The sequence below is a fragment of the Morone saxatilis genome, unplaced genomic scaffold (assembly GCF_004916995.1).
Source record: "Morone saxatilis isolate NCDOM2014 unplaced genomic scaffold, NCSU_SB_2.0 Contig11, whole genome shotgun sequence".
NCBI lineage: Eukaryota > Metazoa > Chordata > Actinopteri > Moronidae > Morone > Morone saxatilis.
In genome coordinates this window covers 15,153,506-15,171,123 of record NW_023339663.1, presented here as the reverse complement: position 1 = coordinate 15,171,123, position 17,618 = coordinate 15,153,506, and the positions used below count along the sequence as shown (strand labels likewise).

General features: G+C 40.0%; 1 protein-coding gene across 3 annotated transcripts in view; it reads left to right on the top strand.

The window, feature by feature from the left end:
• rnf111 (ring finger protein 111) overlaps positions 1-17,025 on the top strand; it is a gene marked incomplete at its 5' end in the record, with an annotated part of 23,816 nt that extends 6,791 nt beyond the window's left edge. Inside the window, 12 exon segments of one of the 3 annotated variants that reach the window (XM_035651696.1) lie at positions 4,191-4,345; positions 5,712-5,858; positions 6,146-6,549; positions 7,490-7,742; positions 9,859-10,219; positions 10,331-10,456; positions 10,618-10,732; positions 12,101-12,181; positions 13,218-13,313; positions 13,602-13,688; positions 14,134-14,237; positions 15,427-17,025. In XM_035651696.1, the coding sequence (XP_035507589.1) occupies positions 4,191-4,345; positions 5,712-5,858; positions 6,146-6,549; positions 7,490-7,742; positions 9,859-10,219; positions 10,331-10,456; positions 10,618-10,732; positions 12,101-12,181; positions 13,218-13,313; positions 13,602-13,688; positions 14,134-14,237; positions 15,427-15,544 (2,047 nt within the window). 3 annotated transcript variants of the gene reach the window in all.
• Positions 17,026-17,618: the final 593 nt, after the last annotated feature.

The window sequence follows — 17,618 nt, the reverse complement described above, 5'->3', positions numbered from 1 at the left end:
TTACATATTAATACATATAAACATGTGTATATATATATATATATATATATATATATATATATGATTTTTATTATACTACTGTATACTCCTCTATTTTTGTCCACACTAAATAACATAAACACCTCTATGTATAATGTGGTACAGTTCAATAACAGCACAAACTACATCCTCCAAAATCAAGGATCATGGTTGTGCAATGAAATACAAGTTTGCAGTCCCTTCATGCTACACACATAGAAAAAGATAACAAACCAATATATTTTTTTTTTTTGCGTCTAGGGGCATTGTTAACAGCAGCAACAAGATAGTAATGAGAATATGGTTTTATCTTCACATAAAAAGTTAATTTGAGAAATGTCCAGAATGAATGACCATACAGGACCGTTATATTAGACTGCATTAGGTTTATCCAGGTGTAACTGAATGTACATCGTCCAATATGATTCAGCTGTACAGTTTCTGCTAGTACTACTAGTGTCTAGTAGTATTTTCTGTAACCTCTGTGGACGGAGGTGTGTCTCTCCTTACCTTGTTGTGAACAGGATTTGGAAACTCTCTCCATCCCCAGCTTGTACAAAATGTGGAAGTTCAAATACAGTTTTCAGCCAACAGCAGCACTTTAGGGACATGGTGCAAAATGTTACTGAAACAGGGGCAAAGCAACCATTTTTAACCCTAACCTACTCTTCTCACATTGCCCAGTGACATGCTGTTATTGTGGATATCTTTAATTTGAACTGCTGGCTGTTATTTATTTGTCATTGCTGCTCCACAGTTCGCTCCCTTGCGGAGCATTGCACTGGGAGAACATTCCAGTGTTTTAACAGTGTACTGTGGGGCGTGTTTGGCAGCAGGTTTACCCAGAGTGCAGTGAGTTACAATAAACAAGGATTATGTAGCTGATATGGATCAATTAAAAAAAGGCCTTGATCAGTCCCTGCCCTGATTCTGCATATCAGCTCAGGACATGCATAGTAGGGTCATTAGACTTTCTATGACTATAGCACATACTGCCGCCATGATTCCTGTGTAGATCCTATCATGTATAATGCTGTGCCTCTCTTTCCTAAAAACAAACAGCTATGAAAGTAAAAGCATGACTTATCCACAAACAGATGACCTAAAATACGAATATATTACATTCAAGTTGCATTTTAAAGTCCAGTTGCCCAACATTGACTTGAACAAAACATATATATATATATATATATATATATATATATATATAGAAGTCATAGCCTTAAACCAGGGGTAGGCAGACTCTTTAGCTTCTCTCCAGTGACTCTCTGTGGCTTTGACTAAAATGTACATGGAAATGAAAAACAGTACTTTCTTTTAACATTTTAATTTATCATTGTCGTAGGCCTATAGTGATTTTTACATTCCCCAATTGTACAACTGTGTAGTTTTAACATTTGTTTTTAACATTTCATGCTTTCACCACCGAAGCTGCTGGCTTATGTTTGATCTGCGGCAACAAATTGTCTTTATAAGGCTCAAATATGTTTTGCATAGATTTTTCTTTTTCTAAAATTGCTCTTTCGATAGTAAGGGTTGCTGATCCTTGCCTTTAAACAAAACCTTGCCTAGAGATTTCTCTCACCTTTTCTTTGGATCCTAATGATTTTTATAACCTCTGCTTTTATTTATACATTATGTACTGTGTATCAGAAGGGGCAGCCACTTATGGGCTTCTCACATATGTCATTAAGTAATAGTACATTTGTGAGACAGTTTCAAAACTGTTCATGAAAGAAAGCTGGATGGTATGATATCTTGTGTTATTACGCTGTTAAGGACATTGACAAACAAAATGCACTGTATCAACATAAAGGGCTTGCATGCCACTCTGTAATTTTAATGATTGGACATATCAGCCAGTTCTCTACTGCTGAGAGTTAGAAAGTGACATCATCGTGTCCTGAATTATGAAGACAATCTCAATACTTTACGTCAGTGCGAAGCTTGATGCCTCGAACTGTTTACCACTCTTACACAGTGCTATTCCTGCCTTGTATGATCTCATTCCCTGTAACTCCCAAACCAGCAGTTTACTCTGCAGTATATTACTGCAGTGCTCAGCCCTCAGTCATCAGTCCTCCTCTGATCCCTGGGGCATGTGGCTCACATCACGTTGGCTTGGCACAACCTTAGCTTTGCCAAGACACCCATTCCCATAGTGTTCATGTTTACAGTGTACTGTTTTCCTCTTGGCTACCCCCCCCCCGACACACACACACCCTCAGGGGGTCATGGTGGTAAACAGATATTTACAAAATAATCCCAGGTCTACTTAATTAGGAACCCCTCCCTAGTGGCTAGTCATGCTCCCTGGGATCATCCCAGAGCTGAGGAGCTAGGCCAATTAGATCCCAACACAACCACCATGCGCCCCCCCCTGCTTACCACCCTCATTGCTGTATGTTTTATGGGCAATCTCAAGTTTGTGTGTATGCATGCATATGGGCACAAGTTTGATTTAGGGATTTGTGAAGTATGAGAGTTGATAAGTTTCCTCCTTTATTCCACTTGCATTGTACAGTGTGTCTCACAGGAAATTGAAATGGATGCAGACAGAATGAGCTAATGGGAATCCCCCTTATCACAAACAGCAAAGAGGAAGGCATTTCCTGCGTTAAAACACATCTGAGGATTGTGATCAAAGCCAAACTCTTTCAGAAATGTAGCCTTCTGCATCACGAGAAATAGCTCAATAATTGAACCAGCTCATGGCATTAAATACTGTTATGTATGTATTTAAATTTTTATACAGTATGAAATTGGAATCTTTGGACTTTTGTACTCACATTGGATCTTCAACAACTAAGACACCAAACACTCTTGTTCCATAATTCAAATTATTGAAGTTATAGAAAATACAAGTTTTCAATTCAAAACTGACAATTTGACAATTTATTGTGTTTCTGTTATTTAATCAGTAAGATTTACTGAGTTAGACTATAATATTTGATTAATATTTGTTTGAAAGACCAGAAGTTCGATATTTACTATGAAATTGTGGTTAACAGGGCAGCTCGAGTGCATTTTTTTTCAAATGTCCTCATGGAACAGCAGTGAAATCCCCTAGCCAAAAAGCTCCATGGTATCCAGCTTTACGGCACTGCCATACAGTCTCTAGTCTCTTGTCCCTCGGGCTTTACAGCACTGTGAGGGGAAATGTGACTATTCCCCGGCCTCTCACTCCAGTCTCAGAGAGCAAGGGGTAGAGCGACAGGAGCCTTTTGAGAGAGAAAATTAAAAAGAAAAAAAAACCGAAGGCAGAGCAAGGGGGGTCACAGAGCATTTGAGCGAGATATAGTGAAAGGGAAGGTGGGTGGAAAGAGTGGTGGATTTGGATGGAAGTGATTGGGTGGCCATGTTTGTTTTTAAATGGTCTAAATGTCCTGATGTAGAATCAGAAAAGCGCTGTCTTAAAATACATTCATTGGTTTGTGGCTGCTGTCTTGCTACCAATGCAATTGTATCCAAATAAGGGCTGTATAAGTAATCATGTAAGGATCGATCACCATGTTAGCTCCCAGAATTAAATAAACTCCATCAGTGTGTGATATTGACACTTTGCATTGAGGGGTACCAGCTCCATTACACACAATCAAGCACTCTATATAACCTTTCATTACTATGGACATTTATACCCATTAAACACAGATATCATAACATTAGTAAAGGCTGCATTCCATGTATGTGTGCCAGAGCTAGGGCCCTGGAATACATGACATACCCAGATGGATCAGAGACGTTATTGTTAGTAGCTACAGCAATGCTTTTCCCGCTGTGACATGTCATGATCTCTGTCATGAAGAAAGGTTAACGGAGTGTTGCTATTTTTTTTTTTTGCCTTCACGAAAGGTGAATGTCACAGATGATCTAATTGACGGACACATAATCAAATTTTCAAACCGTTTAGAAATTGAAATTGGTAACTACTATAGACACTAGTTAGTAAGACCAGATGAGAATGCTTTTGTCAGAATTGTCCAGTGTTGCTTTGTCGTCCACCTTTGCTGCAGCAGCTTTTTATCCAAGCAGGGCTGTCCTGGAAATGAGCTTGAGAGTCGGGCTGTGGCGAAGCGAATGCTTTACTGACCTGCGAGACTCTTCCTGGTGAGGCAGGCGGTCCTGTACTGCAGTTGCCTGTAATAGTTTTTTTTATGTCTGTATGTCTACAGGTCACGCTCAGCAGGGGGTCTTAGCAGGATTTGGGCTAATAGTTGCTCCCAGAATCGTCTTCAAGAGCCACGTGGACGTCACAGACTCTCCACCGTCATCCAACCACTGCGTCAGAATGCTGGGGAGGTGGTGGACCTCACTGTCGATGAAGATGGTAATAATGAACGTAGTGGAAAGTCCTTCGTCCAAGTTATTTTGAACTGTGACTGTTCACCTAAAAAAAAGGAGTAGTTACAGAGTCTGCCATGTTGAACCGCCATGTTTCTACAGTAGCCCAGAACAGACAAACCAAACGATGGCTGTAGATTGGGCCTTTTGAGTTTTCACCCCCACCATAGTTTCTCCTACACACTTCACAGCCCATTCTCATTCCCAGGTCCCCAAATACCAACGCAAGCAGTGCTTAGTGCTCAGTTTACAGCTCGATGCCACTAAATCCCACACATTGGTTCTTTAAGTGATCTGTGATATTAGTTTCTAATTTATACAGTCAAATTCATGACATTAGCACCAAGGTGAGGAAATACATCTACAGCTAATTTGATGTCACAAAGGTGCTGCACAAAAGTTAACGTGGACTTTACTCTGGCTTTTAAAGAATTTAAAACTATCCTAACTCTTTACTACAAGAATAATGTGTTGTATTCAGTTTGCCAGAGACAGAGCAATCATAAAATCCAAATGTGCTAACGGTAGCTGTTGGCAAAAATAATATTTTAGATCCTGATATCTAAGTAACTAAGTAGTTTAAATCAACTAATAAAATAAACATGGGTTGTTACTATACTTTAAATATGAACTCTTATGTACATCAATTAACCACTCAGTGACAAGAATTTAGAGTTTGTTGTTCTACATTAACTAATAACATTAACCTGCATTAACCTCCAGCAGTACCACATTTATATGCATTTCTTTTCACAGCACACAAGTACTTTATTTTGTGTTAAAAGCAGGCTGCTTTGTTACCTCAGGCATTTGTGTGACTTAAGTCCAATGTCAGTCTCTTAATCAGCCCACGCCCATGACGGATAGTAAAATGGTAGAGCACTGAGTATTAGAGTATTTGCATTTCTTAGGAGAAAGAGGAAATTAATTTGTGAATATGAAAAGCAGATGGAGTGCGCACACTGGAATGCTAATAAGGTCTGCTCTTCTCCTCGGCTGCTAAGCCTCTGCAGACAAGTACACACATGCTACAGTCCATGCTAGGATTCTTTTTTCCAAGACAAGTTGAATTTCAAACGTTCACATAAATTGTAAAATTGATGCCTTTTTATCTGTGAGCAACAACTGGTACATCTATATGTAGACATATTAAAATCAGAAGGCTTTGTTAGCTGTTATCCTAAATTTATTTGAAACTCAATGTAGCATAAATAGAAGTTTAAAACATACACAGTCAGAGGCCAGCAGCAGACCCCTCTCCTATGAAATTTTGAAATGATCTCTCCCTCTGAGCACAATTGTCATTATTCCTCCTTTTCTAAATTATCACCTGATAATGTTTTTCTCCCCAGATCTCTCAGTTGTGCCAACAACCTCTGGCAGCATTCACCCTCAAACAGTCAGGTCCTCCTCGTCATCATCTTCCCATCATGCCTCTACCTCAGAGCTCAATGACGCCCCAGGCCCTTCCACTAGCTGCCCAGGCTCAATACCTGAAAGTATGCACACACAGAGGCCAAGTGGCTCTACTCGCACAGCCACAGAGGGTAAGACAGTACATGGCACGTTGAAACCAGCTGCTGTAGACTGTTTTATTTACACTCTGTGGCTCGGAGTCAGCTTGGGTCCAAGATAACTATCTTTTAGCTGCTGCTATTACTTAAAATGGCCTATATTGTGTTGTCACATGTCACCATGGATCATCTTTATTATTACTCTTTTAAATACTAATCTGCTGTGTCATCCTATATTTTTTCCTAATCGTAGCATGTCTGACTCTCTTCAGATGACAGCAGACCAGGTTTGCCAGGTACAGCAGGAGAAAACGCAGGCACGGCCATGCCGAGACTCCCATCCTGCTGTCAGCAGCACTCCCCGTGTGGAGGGCCCTCCCCTGGTCACCTATCCCTGAGCCACCCCCATTCGAGCTGCCTGCAGGCATCGCCCTCTCAGCAGAGCAGTGGCTCTCAACACGGCCACGGCCACAGCCACAGCCACAGCCACAGCAACTCCCACCACTTCATCCACCACGTCCATCACCCAGCACCGCAGCCCCCGGGCACCCTGCCCTTTCAAGAGCCGAGCTGCCCTGTGGAGCGACCCAGTGCTCTGCCCGCACCCTGCGCTGTTGTCAGCAGCAGCAGCGGCAACAATAGTAGTAGCAGCAACACAGGCCACTACCATGACCAGGTATACCAACGCACTGTTGTTGTACAATAGTTAATTTATTGCTGTTAGTGTGGTTATGAAAGCATTTTACTTAAATCTGTTATCCCTTGCCAACGAATGAATGAAATGTCTCATAGTTTATATTAGCGAAGAAAACCATTAGCAGCCTCTTGACAGCTGACCTTAACCACCAACTGATCATGTGTATCTGTGAGTGTGAACAGAGTCTTCCTGAGAAAGAGAGTATTCCTCCCAGCGAAGCTAAATGTCTTAAAAAAAATGTTCCTTGGGTGCTCTGGTAGCACAATGTTTACAGCACATACCATATAACCATAATGTCCCACGTCAATTCCAGCTGGGGACATTTGTTGCATGTCACACCGCCTCTCAATATGTAATTCAGACAGATGACCAGATGACGGTCATCTGTCTGCGCGTCAGCCTTGTTGTCTCAGCACACTGGGTCATTATTAACACAAGATTACTCATTCTATGACGAGTAGTAATTGAATAAATTCCTTGTCTCACTGCAAGTATGAATACTGTATGAATACTGTATGAATGGGATCAAGTATTAAAGTGTTTAAAATGGTCTTTGATGATTTCATACTATGCAAATTTCCTCCTCTGATTTTTCAAAGCTTCACAATGCATCTCCCTCCACCCCCTCAGTTAGTGAAGGTTATGGTCCAACACTTAGCACTATTCAAGATGAGCTTTCATCATCACCTGTATCTGTTTAGCTAAAAACTGAAGGAAACTGAGTACGTAAAGGTTCCTCCTTTTTATATATTATAAGATTTCATTGGACATTTACTTGACTTGTGTATAACTTGTGTATGACTTGTGCGTGACTGTGTTTGTGCTCTGGGCTAACGATCTCAAAGGAAGACTCATTTAGTATTCCACAGGAGAAGTATGTCCCTCTTCTATGTATAACATCTCCGCTTTCCTTCCACAGCAAACTCTGCCAGTGGACCTGAGCAACAGCAGTGTTCGGAGCGGTGGAAACAGCGGGGCTAGTTTCCATGGCAGCACCTCAGCCTTTGACCCGTGCTGCCCAGGCTCCACTTCACGGCCTCCTGCGTACGTTTCCCAGGCCACCCCTGGGCCCAGTCAGCCAGCTGTGGTCGACTCGTTCAGCTCCTCCATGGTGGCTCAGCCCCAGCCGCAAACACAGCCACAGCCCTGCAGGCATTACATGCACCCCTCCTGTGAGTAGACTGTCTACATTCAACACTGGTTTAATTTTAAATCAGAAAGTCTAACTGAAATCACCTTTAGTCAGTGTGTCTTTTAAATGTATTGCTAGTTAGTTTTGGACTATTAAAGGGAATAAAAAAGGTCTTTTGAATAACATATCTATTGAAATATCAGAAATTATCCTTTTCATCTCGGCCAGTTGGAGGGGTGGGTGGTGTTTGCTTTTAATTAACAACGTCAACAATATCAAGGGCGAACAGCGTTTTGTTAACAGTGTTGAAGAGTAAGGACCACCACACCAGCTTTTATCTGGACTGGAGTGATATTGTCAGGTACATTTACATGCTGTTTAAGGTGCTGCTGGGATCAACTAATTAACTATCTATCTGGCAAACTGAGATTTAATAATAAAAAATTTATTTGTATGGCAACTTTCAAAACTATGTTATTAAGTGCTTCACAAAGCAAAGACAAATAAAATCAGGCAGGAGAATAATCAAATACAAAATTACCATCAACAAATAAGAATAACAAATAAAGTAGCTGCAAGTAAAGATAAAATAATACACAGTAAAAGTACACACAAGAACAGATAAAATTTTTTCTTCTCCTGGTCAACGTTTGTTTGGTTGCTCGTTCAACATGCAGGACAAGACATATGTTCCCATTTGCAAGTTAGATATACCGATTATTAGCCATAACAGTGAATAACACTGATTATCTGGTTATCATAGCACCTGTCAGTGGGTGGGATATATCAGGCAGCAAGTGAACNNAGCAGGAAAAATGGGCAGTGTGTGATCAAATATGGTTAACTGATGCAAATGGGGAGCGAAGGCTGGCCAGTGTGGTCCGATCCAACAGACGAGCTAATGTAGCTCAAACTGCTGGAAAAGTTAATGCTGGTTCTGATAGAAAAGTGTCAGAACACAGAATGCATCACAGTTTGTTGCGTATGGGGCTGCATAACATTATGACCACCTGCGTGCCCAGGTGGTCATAATGTTATAGATATGTTATCGGTGTAAGAAGGAGACATTAGCAGGAAAGCTTAAGTGGTTGGTTGTTTAGAGTCTCTGGCTCTTATGTTGCATAGCAGGTTGTTGTCTGGCTCAGTGAGTCTGCTCTGCATATAACGGCACACTGACGTTACTTCTTTATTCAAGATTTGATTGGCATGTTTTGCAATAAAGTGTTCATATGTACATGGATATCTATCAGTCTTCCATCAAATTAATGCAAAACTAGGGGACTCTACCATTAAACCAGTAAATAAAAAATAAAAAATTCTCTTATCTAATTTTTTTCTTAAAGAAGAACACATGACATACAGTGCAGATATGTGCTGTAGTAGACAAAACAATATGCAATATAATTTCAGTTGGACTACAAGTGTCAGCTACTGCATTTGGAGAATTAACTCATCTGCATTGCCATAGTACTTGCGAAAATTGGCAGACAGCTGCACTCCTAAAACATAATGCTAATAGTAATTAAACAGAGCCTGATGGTTAATGTGCCAAGTGCTGTGGGAACTGTACCAGGCAGAAGTAGTTAATTGCTCATTCAACTCAGAATAGCTCAGTATGGAGAGTGAAGCGTTGTGACAAGCCTCCCCTGGTGGGGATGTAGTAAGGGAGTTAGTTGCTGCCTGTTTCGCCGCTCTTCCTCATTTTACTGCTGCTTGGACAAGTGGCAAGGAAGTCTCCACCAAGAAGAAAAAATAAATGAATATTTATTAAATGGATGACTTACAGTCACTTACAACTATTTGATCCCATTAGCAAGTATTACCTGTGATGTAGCTTAGTCCTGATTTAATAAAAAAAAAAAATCACTGAGCCATATTGCTGTACTGGCTGACATAATTTCTTGATGACAGCAGACGTGGGCACTGTAGTTTTATTTGTATGTATGTAATGTATGTCTTCAGTAAGAATTAATGAGTGCCACAGACAGGCTTGAACAGTCAGAAAGTACTGACAGACAGACTCACGCATCGTTGGATTTGGTCTTTCCATGGGATTTGTTAACAATAGCAAAAAGATAGAGAATCTGCAGCATTGTTCTTTAGTTTTTAAAGATGTGTTACTTAATTTTTTTCCGTCTCTCCTTCCTCAAACCCAGATGGCCCTCTAGCACGCTCACTGCATCATCAGCCCTCCTCCGCCTGTCCTCATTCCCATGGGAACCCCCAACTTACACCTCAGCCCCCTCCACAAGGCGATTATGTCATTCCCCACACTGTCACCTTTCATCCGCCACTGCCATCCCACCCTTCAGGCCACGCCGTGCCCCCTGCCCCTCCCCCTCCTCTGTCTACCCACCACCTCTCTAGTTCAAGTGCTCCACTGGCCCAGCACATGCCTGCGGACCACCAGACCCTGCCACACCATATACCGGCACTGGGGGCTTCGGTGCAGAGGCTCCATCAACACGAGATGCTGAGGATGGAGGTCCAGAGGCGCAGGATGATGCAACACCCCACGTGAGTACCCACCACCATCACCCACCTGTTTTTTTTGCTTCATCCTGAGTATCAGTATTGTTGTAAAAGATAAAACTCCAGCTGTGAACCTGTATATTCCTTTCTCCGCAGACGAGCACACGAGCGTCCGCCTCCACACCCCCACAGAATGCACCCAAACTACGGCCACGGACACCACATCCATGTGCCACAAACTATGTCTTCCCACCCTCGCCAGCCTGAGCAGAGAACAGCATGGTCAGTATAAGAGGCAATGAGGCTTAGCAGATGGCTGGTTTTATTCCTAATTTAACCCAGGTTTAATGTCAGCTAAGCAAATATTACATGACTCAACAGTTCTCCAGTTCCTTGGTTTTGATGTAATGATGACTGATTGCTTGCCATGTGTTTGTCAACAGGGAGCTAGGCATTGAGGCTGGAGTGACTGTGGCACCGTACCCTTCAGGGCTGCACTCCCACCTGCCCCACTACCACCCTCCCCCCAGACTGCACCATTTCCCCATCCCCTTCATGGTGAGAGAAACCCTCAGCACACATGCATACATTAGCATAAATGAGAGAGAATCACTTTTATATGAAGTCTGGCTTAGATTAATGGTGTTGGCCCCTTATTTATAACATTAGTTATTTCAAGGATGGTTTGGTGAACCACATGAATAATGTATTAGCAATTAATAGGAGCTCATCAGGCATTTCAAGTGCATACTCAACAAATCCACAAGCCTTGAGACAGATCCTGGGCAAATATAGTCGACGGTTTCCTGATGTTATTGCTTTTTTCCTTGGTCACCCTCAAACATCCCAACATTAGTTGTCTTTTACAATCAGTTCTCCTCTGTAGCATCGATGAAAGTGCACATAAAGTCAGACTGCTGTTTTCCAAATGTTTTGAGCACATCCCACTCAGAATTAGGAGGTAGGAAAGTAGAACCAAAGGGTATGCAAGTGAGTTCATTAGCTTTAATTTGTATCCATCTATGACCTTCATCATTACATATTTGCCATGTGAACACATTCAGCAGCCCATCTGATTTGTTTTTAAAATAAATTATCTTCCTTACACTCAAGTTAGCTTTTAACTGCTACCAGCACCTGAAAACCTAAAGATTTGAATGTGACGAAATGTCAGTTAAACACGATATAGTTAAACCTGAAGCAGGTATGATCTATAACTATATAATAACTATGTATCAAATGGCAGTTGTGACAATGTGAAAGATTCATGATGATAAACCTACAGAATCCGCAGCGGCCCCTTAGCTTCACGTTGCTTTACGGCTTTAGTTGTACAGTTTTAGTTTTAGCTCACAACTTTACCATTTTGGTTCACTCTCACAGCTCTGATAGCGTGGTTTTCAGCCACAGCAGGAAGCTTTTTTTAAGAGAAAAAGCTCTAAAAAAACACTGTACACTACCTGCTCAGCACCAAACAGCAACAGACTAGGTGGTAAACATAGTGGGGTAAAGAGCCTCATATTTCCATCAGGAGTTGCTAGAGACCAACAAGTTATATACAGTTGGCGTACCTAATAGAGCTGGCGTCCCAAGTACCAAGGCTAGAAAATGTATCCCTCTCTATAGAACAAACTAATTCCAGGCACTGCTAGTTATCCAGTTTCCCCAATACCTGTACGAATACAGTGATAGGATTGCACAAAGCCTAATGACTCAGCCACTAATAGCATACATTATATTGAACACTCACCAGAAGCTTAAAACCTTGTCAAATAAAATAAGGTCTTTATTAAATGATGCATAGGAGTCCTTGGATCCTGGAAGGTTTAAGTGCAATAATCTATGAATTAATGCCACGATTATTCTAAGAAAATGTTTCCCAGAATTTAAACAGTTTGTGTCATTGTTTTCTGTCATCTCTCACAGCACGCTGGCATATCTGAAGTGACCTACCCACACATTCGGTACATCTCATCTAGAATGACTGGCTTTGGAAGAACCTATGAGGTGAGAGCTTTTGTTTGTTTGTTTGTTTTGTTTTTTTAATTCACAGTTGCTAAATTAGTTTTTAGTCTCAGGCCCACTTGAGGAAATTCATCACCTCAACTTTATAATTAATTAATAACTTACTAATTGCTTGACTTATCACCACATGACTGATCACTATTTTCATACTGTAATAATGAGTTTATTTATATTCAAAACACACAATTTGATAAACACAGCTATCACAGGGAAAGGAGAAAGCAGGATATAATGCTATAGGAGAAGTGTATACAAGTTATTGGACTGAAATATTCCAAACTCAGTGCAGTGTTTGTTATCACAGAGCTTTATATATATTAATATTAAATGTTAGGTTTTGTAACATTATTATCACAAAGACTGGTTTAGTTGAATAGGAAGAACCCAACAGCCAACTCAACCTTGCTGAACAACATGACTAAGCACTTACAGTTAGAAAAATATAGATTTTACTAAGAGGAAAGGTGAACGTGTTCTATTTGATACAGCAATTTTTATAGACTGTTTTAACAGGATAAATCCAGGACAGGTAATGGATAATACAAAGCTATATACAGTGATATCTATGACATCCACTCCTTTTTGTTATTGATGTTTTGTTTTATTTGTTGTTGTGTGTTATCCCCCAATAAAAGTGTAAACAGGCATTAAAAATATCCTAACCTAAGGTTCACTCTCTAGCTTTTTCCAGAACGTTCAACCACATCTCATTTTTTTTTTCTCAGGTTAACATTTAGTTGAACTCGAGGCTGGCAGAGCAGATCAGCCATTAATCATATTGTTGGTGGTTTGATCCGTGAGCTCTGGGGAGCATTGACTTTTTCATAAACAACTCTAACTCAGTGAGTCACTGGGTTCAACCTCTAAATTAGTGGGGATTATTGGATGACAAGAAAAGCTTTAGGCGGTGAAAAGCACAGACGCAGAAACCTTGTGTCCAGGTGTGCTGCCGTTTCGTGCCAAATTGCGCATGTGTCTGTCATTCTCTAAGCAGTTTGTTTACACTACTTCCATTCAGGACCTGCTGCATTTAGAGGAAAGATTGGGGACTGTGAACCGAGGAGCCTCTCAGGGAACCATAGAGAGGTGCACTTACCCACACAAGTACAAAAAGGTGAGGACTCGTGTGTGTGTGCGTGTGCGTGTGTGTAGCAATGTATATATTCTTCATTGGCTTGTGTAGATGCTGTATATAGTTGTGCATGTCTGTTACAGTTTATTCTGGGACAGAGTGCGCAGTGGTCTTTTGTGCTCATTTTAAACGTCTGATGTTTTGCCAACATTTAGCAAAATACTGTAGTGTGTGAGATTGCAGCTGTGAAGACATTGTTGGGGAAAAGTTTCCATAGAGGTTTCCAAATGTATCTAAATAAGCAATCTAACACCCTGCCACCCAATACAGAAGGTGTTGGAGAGAGACATTGACCAACAGTTAACCCCTGAAGCTTGGGCATCTATTGGGAAAAATATGCACGCAACCCCAGAATCGGTGAGAAATAATGAACAAATCAATTTGGAAACATGTCTCTGCTCACATGTACAGTAGATGTTAGTATTAGTCTTGGGGGCCAGGGAATTCGGCTCTAGAATAACTTTGATTTGGATAAATGTGTTTAGCTTAGAGACAAGAGATAGAAATTTTTTTCTGTTTTCAGGACAAAATGACCATTCTCTCTGTCCCCTAAAGAATTTAATGTTTTGTTGAAGTGTTTGTTTTAAACATAGTTACCTCTTCATAAATAAGATTATATTTTTTATACAAATGTAATATGTATTGGTAATATTACTGCAGTGTTTTAGTTGAGCAGTTTAATGTGTTTAACAGAAAGTGGATTAATAGGATAATTAACCATATGTAATGATACTGCTGAGGCAGCTTTACTGATGGATGCTGCTTATCAAAAGTCATGTTTCCAAATGTTTCCCACAAACAGAGAAAGCTGCATGGTAAGCAAGACGAAGATGAGGGGGCAGACGAAGACACAGAAGAAAAATGCACCATCTGTCTGTCAATACTGGAGGAAGGGGAAGACGTTAGGTAAATGGCTACCCTCCTGGGTGTTTGCGCCGATTATTGCTCACAGTTTTGAGTGTGTTCAATTATGCTTTCTGGGGCGTGTCTGTGAGCATGTGAACACAGACATGTGGGATGGCAGGTGTAGTTGTTTTATTTTGCCACCGTCTCTCGAGATATATATATTTTTAAAAACCCAAAGGTATAGTAATCAACAGAAAACCCCAGAGTGCCTTAAAATTACCGGCCTCATGGAACTGCTTTTTGGCACTGATTCAGGTTTTTTTTTAAGAGGATTTTCTGCCCTCTGTTGGTATAAAAGGAAGTGATGAATGTCATGCTCTCTTACTAAATTACTCAATTATTTTGAGTATAAATAACTGAACTGTAACATACGTATGACATATGTAATATATATGTGTGTATGTATAAAAGTTGTAACATATATAATTTTTTCCTTAAATAGTTATGGTCATATTCAGGATACATTTTATTTGAAAAGCATTTTTAAAGAATAAGGTTGGTGATATTCTGTTTTATTGACCCTGTCTGAGGCCCCAAGCTATTTGTTCTTACTAAAGATGAAAATCTTATGAAATGGGTTACAAATATACTAAGGCTGGGTTTAATTCCAGCCTGTGGTTCTTTTGCTGCTGCAAATGAGCAATAGTGTTTTTGTTGGGGACTATTTTCAACCGTGGAGCACTAATGACACATACAGCAGTGTATGTGGGATTGGTTGAAATAAATGTCCATCTTAATGATAATGAAGTAACATGTCACCCAGTGAAATGGTGGAGCTTGTTGATTTGTTTTTAAGTTTGTTTTTGGGACAACAATGGAGATTTGTGGCACGGAGGACTGAGCAACATCAGGCTCTGGCTGCAAAGACATTGATCTATTATCTTCTATATTGAGGATCTATTCATTGTTGGTTTTGGTGTTTGCATGGGATTTGATGTCTGTAGGAAAAATCTAGACTATCACCAGACTTATCCTTTAAACAAATAAAGGGGCTAACCAGGTTGTACATCATGGTTACAAAACACAACAAAAAAAGAGCAGAAAGAGAGTAGAAGTAAACCAGGAGAAGAGCTGGACCACACTGTGTCCTGCTGATCATAAAACTGAGGTGATTACAGTGTTCCTTTTTAATAATGGATGTGACTTAAAAGCACTTTCTCTGTCTCCTCTTCCTCCGTTTCCCCACCAGACGCCTACCGTGTATGCACCTCTTCCATCAGCTGTGTGTGGATCAGTGGCTCCTCACCAATAAGAAGTGCCCCATCTGCAGAGTGGACATTGAGGCGCAGTTGTCTGCTGAGAGTTGATGCTGTTTTTCTAACACCCCCCTTTTGTTGAAAATTTATTTTGAGATCATATTAATTTTCTCTTCAGTACCGCAGTCAACCAAAGATGGCATGAATTACCTGCGCCGCTCTACTACGAGAAAATAAAAAAACATCTGACAAAAAAGCATTGAGCCTAGAGTGCCAGCTATCACATATTACTACAACAGCTAGAATTTTCCATTAAGGGTTTAAGATTTTATTGTATTTATAAAGCTTTTATGTAGCTTTTGATTGTTTCCTCAAGTGTCATTTTTGTTTCGTTTCTCTGCATGTTTCCTTGCAATGCATTTCTTTGCACATATAACGTGGGCTTAACACGGCCTAACAACTTGCAGGTGAGGATAGCTGCTCTAGTAAAGATGCATTTCTGTAAACCTAATGCCTTGCTTTACTAGAATAGAATGTCAGCCTCCAGTTTAAAAAACAACATTGCAGGATTCATTTTTACCAATCATTGTATTGATTAGTTTATGTTTAGAAGATGTGGAATTGTTAGTGAAAGATGTTTTTTAAGTAAATCGAGACATTCCTAACTAGGGAAATATGTTAACAGATCAGCTGCTGTATTAGTGCACACCCAGTATTTCTAGAGTGGAAATAAACTCCAATGTTCACCTCACTCCCAGAATATGCACATGCTTTGCTACGATGACACTTCCCTCCAGCAACTTCATTTGACTAAAACACCGTTACCACCGTAATCTGATGTATTTTAGAAAACCAGAAAAAGAATGTCACCTCCCTCTCTTGACTGTTCTTTCTAAACTGAACGATTGTTGGGATCTGCTGTGAAGCTATTTTATTTTATTTTTTTTTTTTCATTTTGTTGTTGGGGTTCCTCCCGGCAGACGGGCCTGTGATGGTTAACTAGGTCTCTGTAAGATGATCTGAGGTCTACACGTGTGTAAGGAATTTCACATGAGCCTACGACCTGGGATCATTTTTGTCAATTTGATACTGGCAGTGGCGGTTGACTTTAATTTCCTGTGTGTGTGTGTCTGTGTGTGCGCGCTCGTGTGTGTGTGTGTGTGTGTGTGTGTGTGTTCAGAGGGAAATACACAGCTCAATTTGGGATAAATATTTACTGTTTGTTCTCACACTTCCAACCATTTTATCCACCCTCCCTTTTGTCTCTCTGTAGTTGAGCAGCAGCGTCCATTTTGGCTGCTGCAGAAAGAAAAACACTAATACTGTTGACTAACTCACTCGCATAGACTTGCACAAGAGAGAAAAAGGTAGGAGAGTAGTAGTGAATATGACAGTGCACTGAGGCCATGTATTTCCACTCTGATGAATATTAAAAAAGGAGAAAAAAAAAAAGATATTTTGAATGGAGTGTTGAAATGCAGTACTTAAAGCAGGTATCCATGCATTCATTGACTTAAAGGCACCAGGATCATATTCTGTGGGATTTATATTAGTTTTAAAAAATAATATTAATAAACTTGGATAACTCTTAATTGAGTCTGTTCCTTGGTGTCCTCTTTACAAACCAGATGCTTGACTGAATGTTTTGTCACTTAATGAAATGTCATTGAGAACATTGTCTGTCTTTGAATCTGCATCAATTCAAATACTGAATATAGATTTTAAAGATATTTGTATCATCTTTAGGGAAACAAGCTTGAACCTGTAAGTGCTGAAAATAGTCTAAACTGATGCTGCCAATATTAAATGCAATATTGTTTTTAAGAGTTACCCTGGGTAGAAAATAATTCACGATTTTGAAGGATATATACTGTTGCACTCTTTGCAATAATGTCCCTGAGTTGTATATTGTTTATATATATTTTATTTTATTTTATTTTGAAAGGATAGTTAATTGGGCAGCAATATTTAATATATAAATGCAACTGCCATAAAAACAACCTGGAAAAACTGATAAAGGGGTAAATTCCTCTTTCAATGCAAGTTTGCATCACCAAGGTCAGTTGTTTTTTGTTGTCAAGTTGCTAATAATGAAAAATACTTCATACACTAAATATAGTGTATATTATATTATATGGTATGGTCCTCCGCATCCATACCTAGATCAAAGAGAAACAAGAATAAA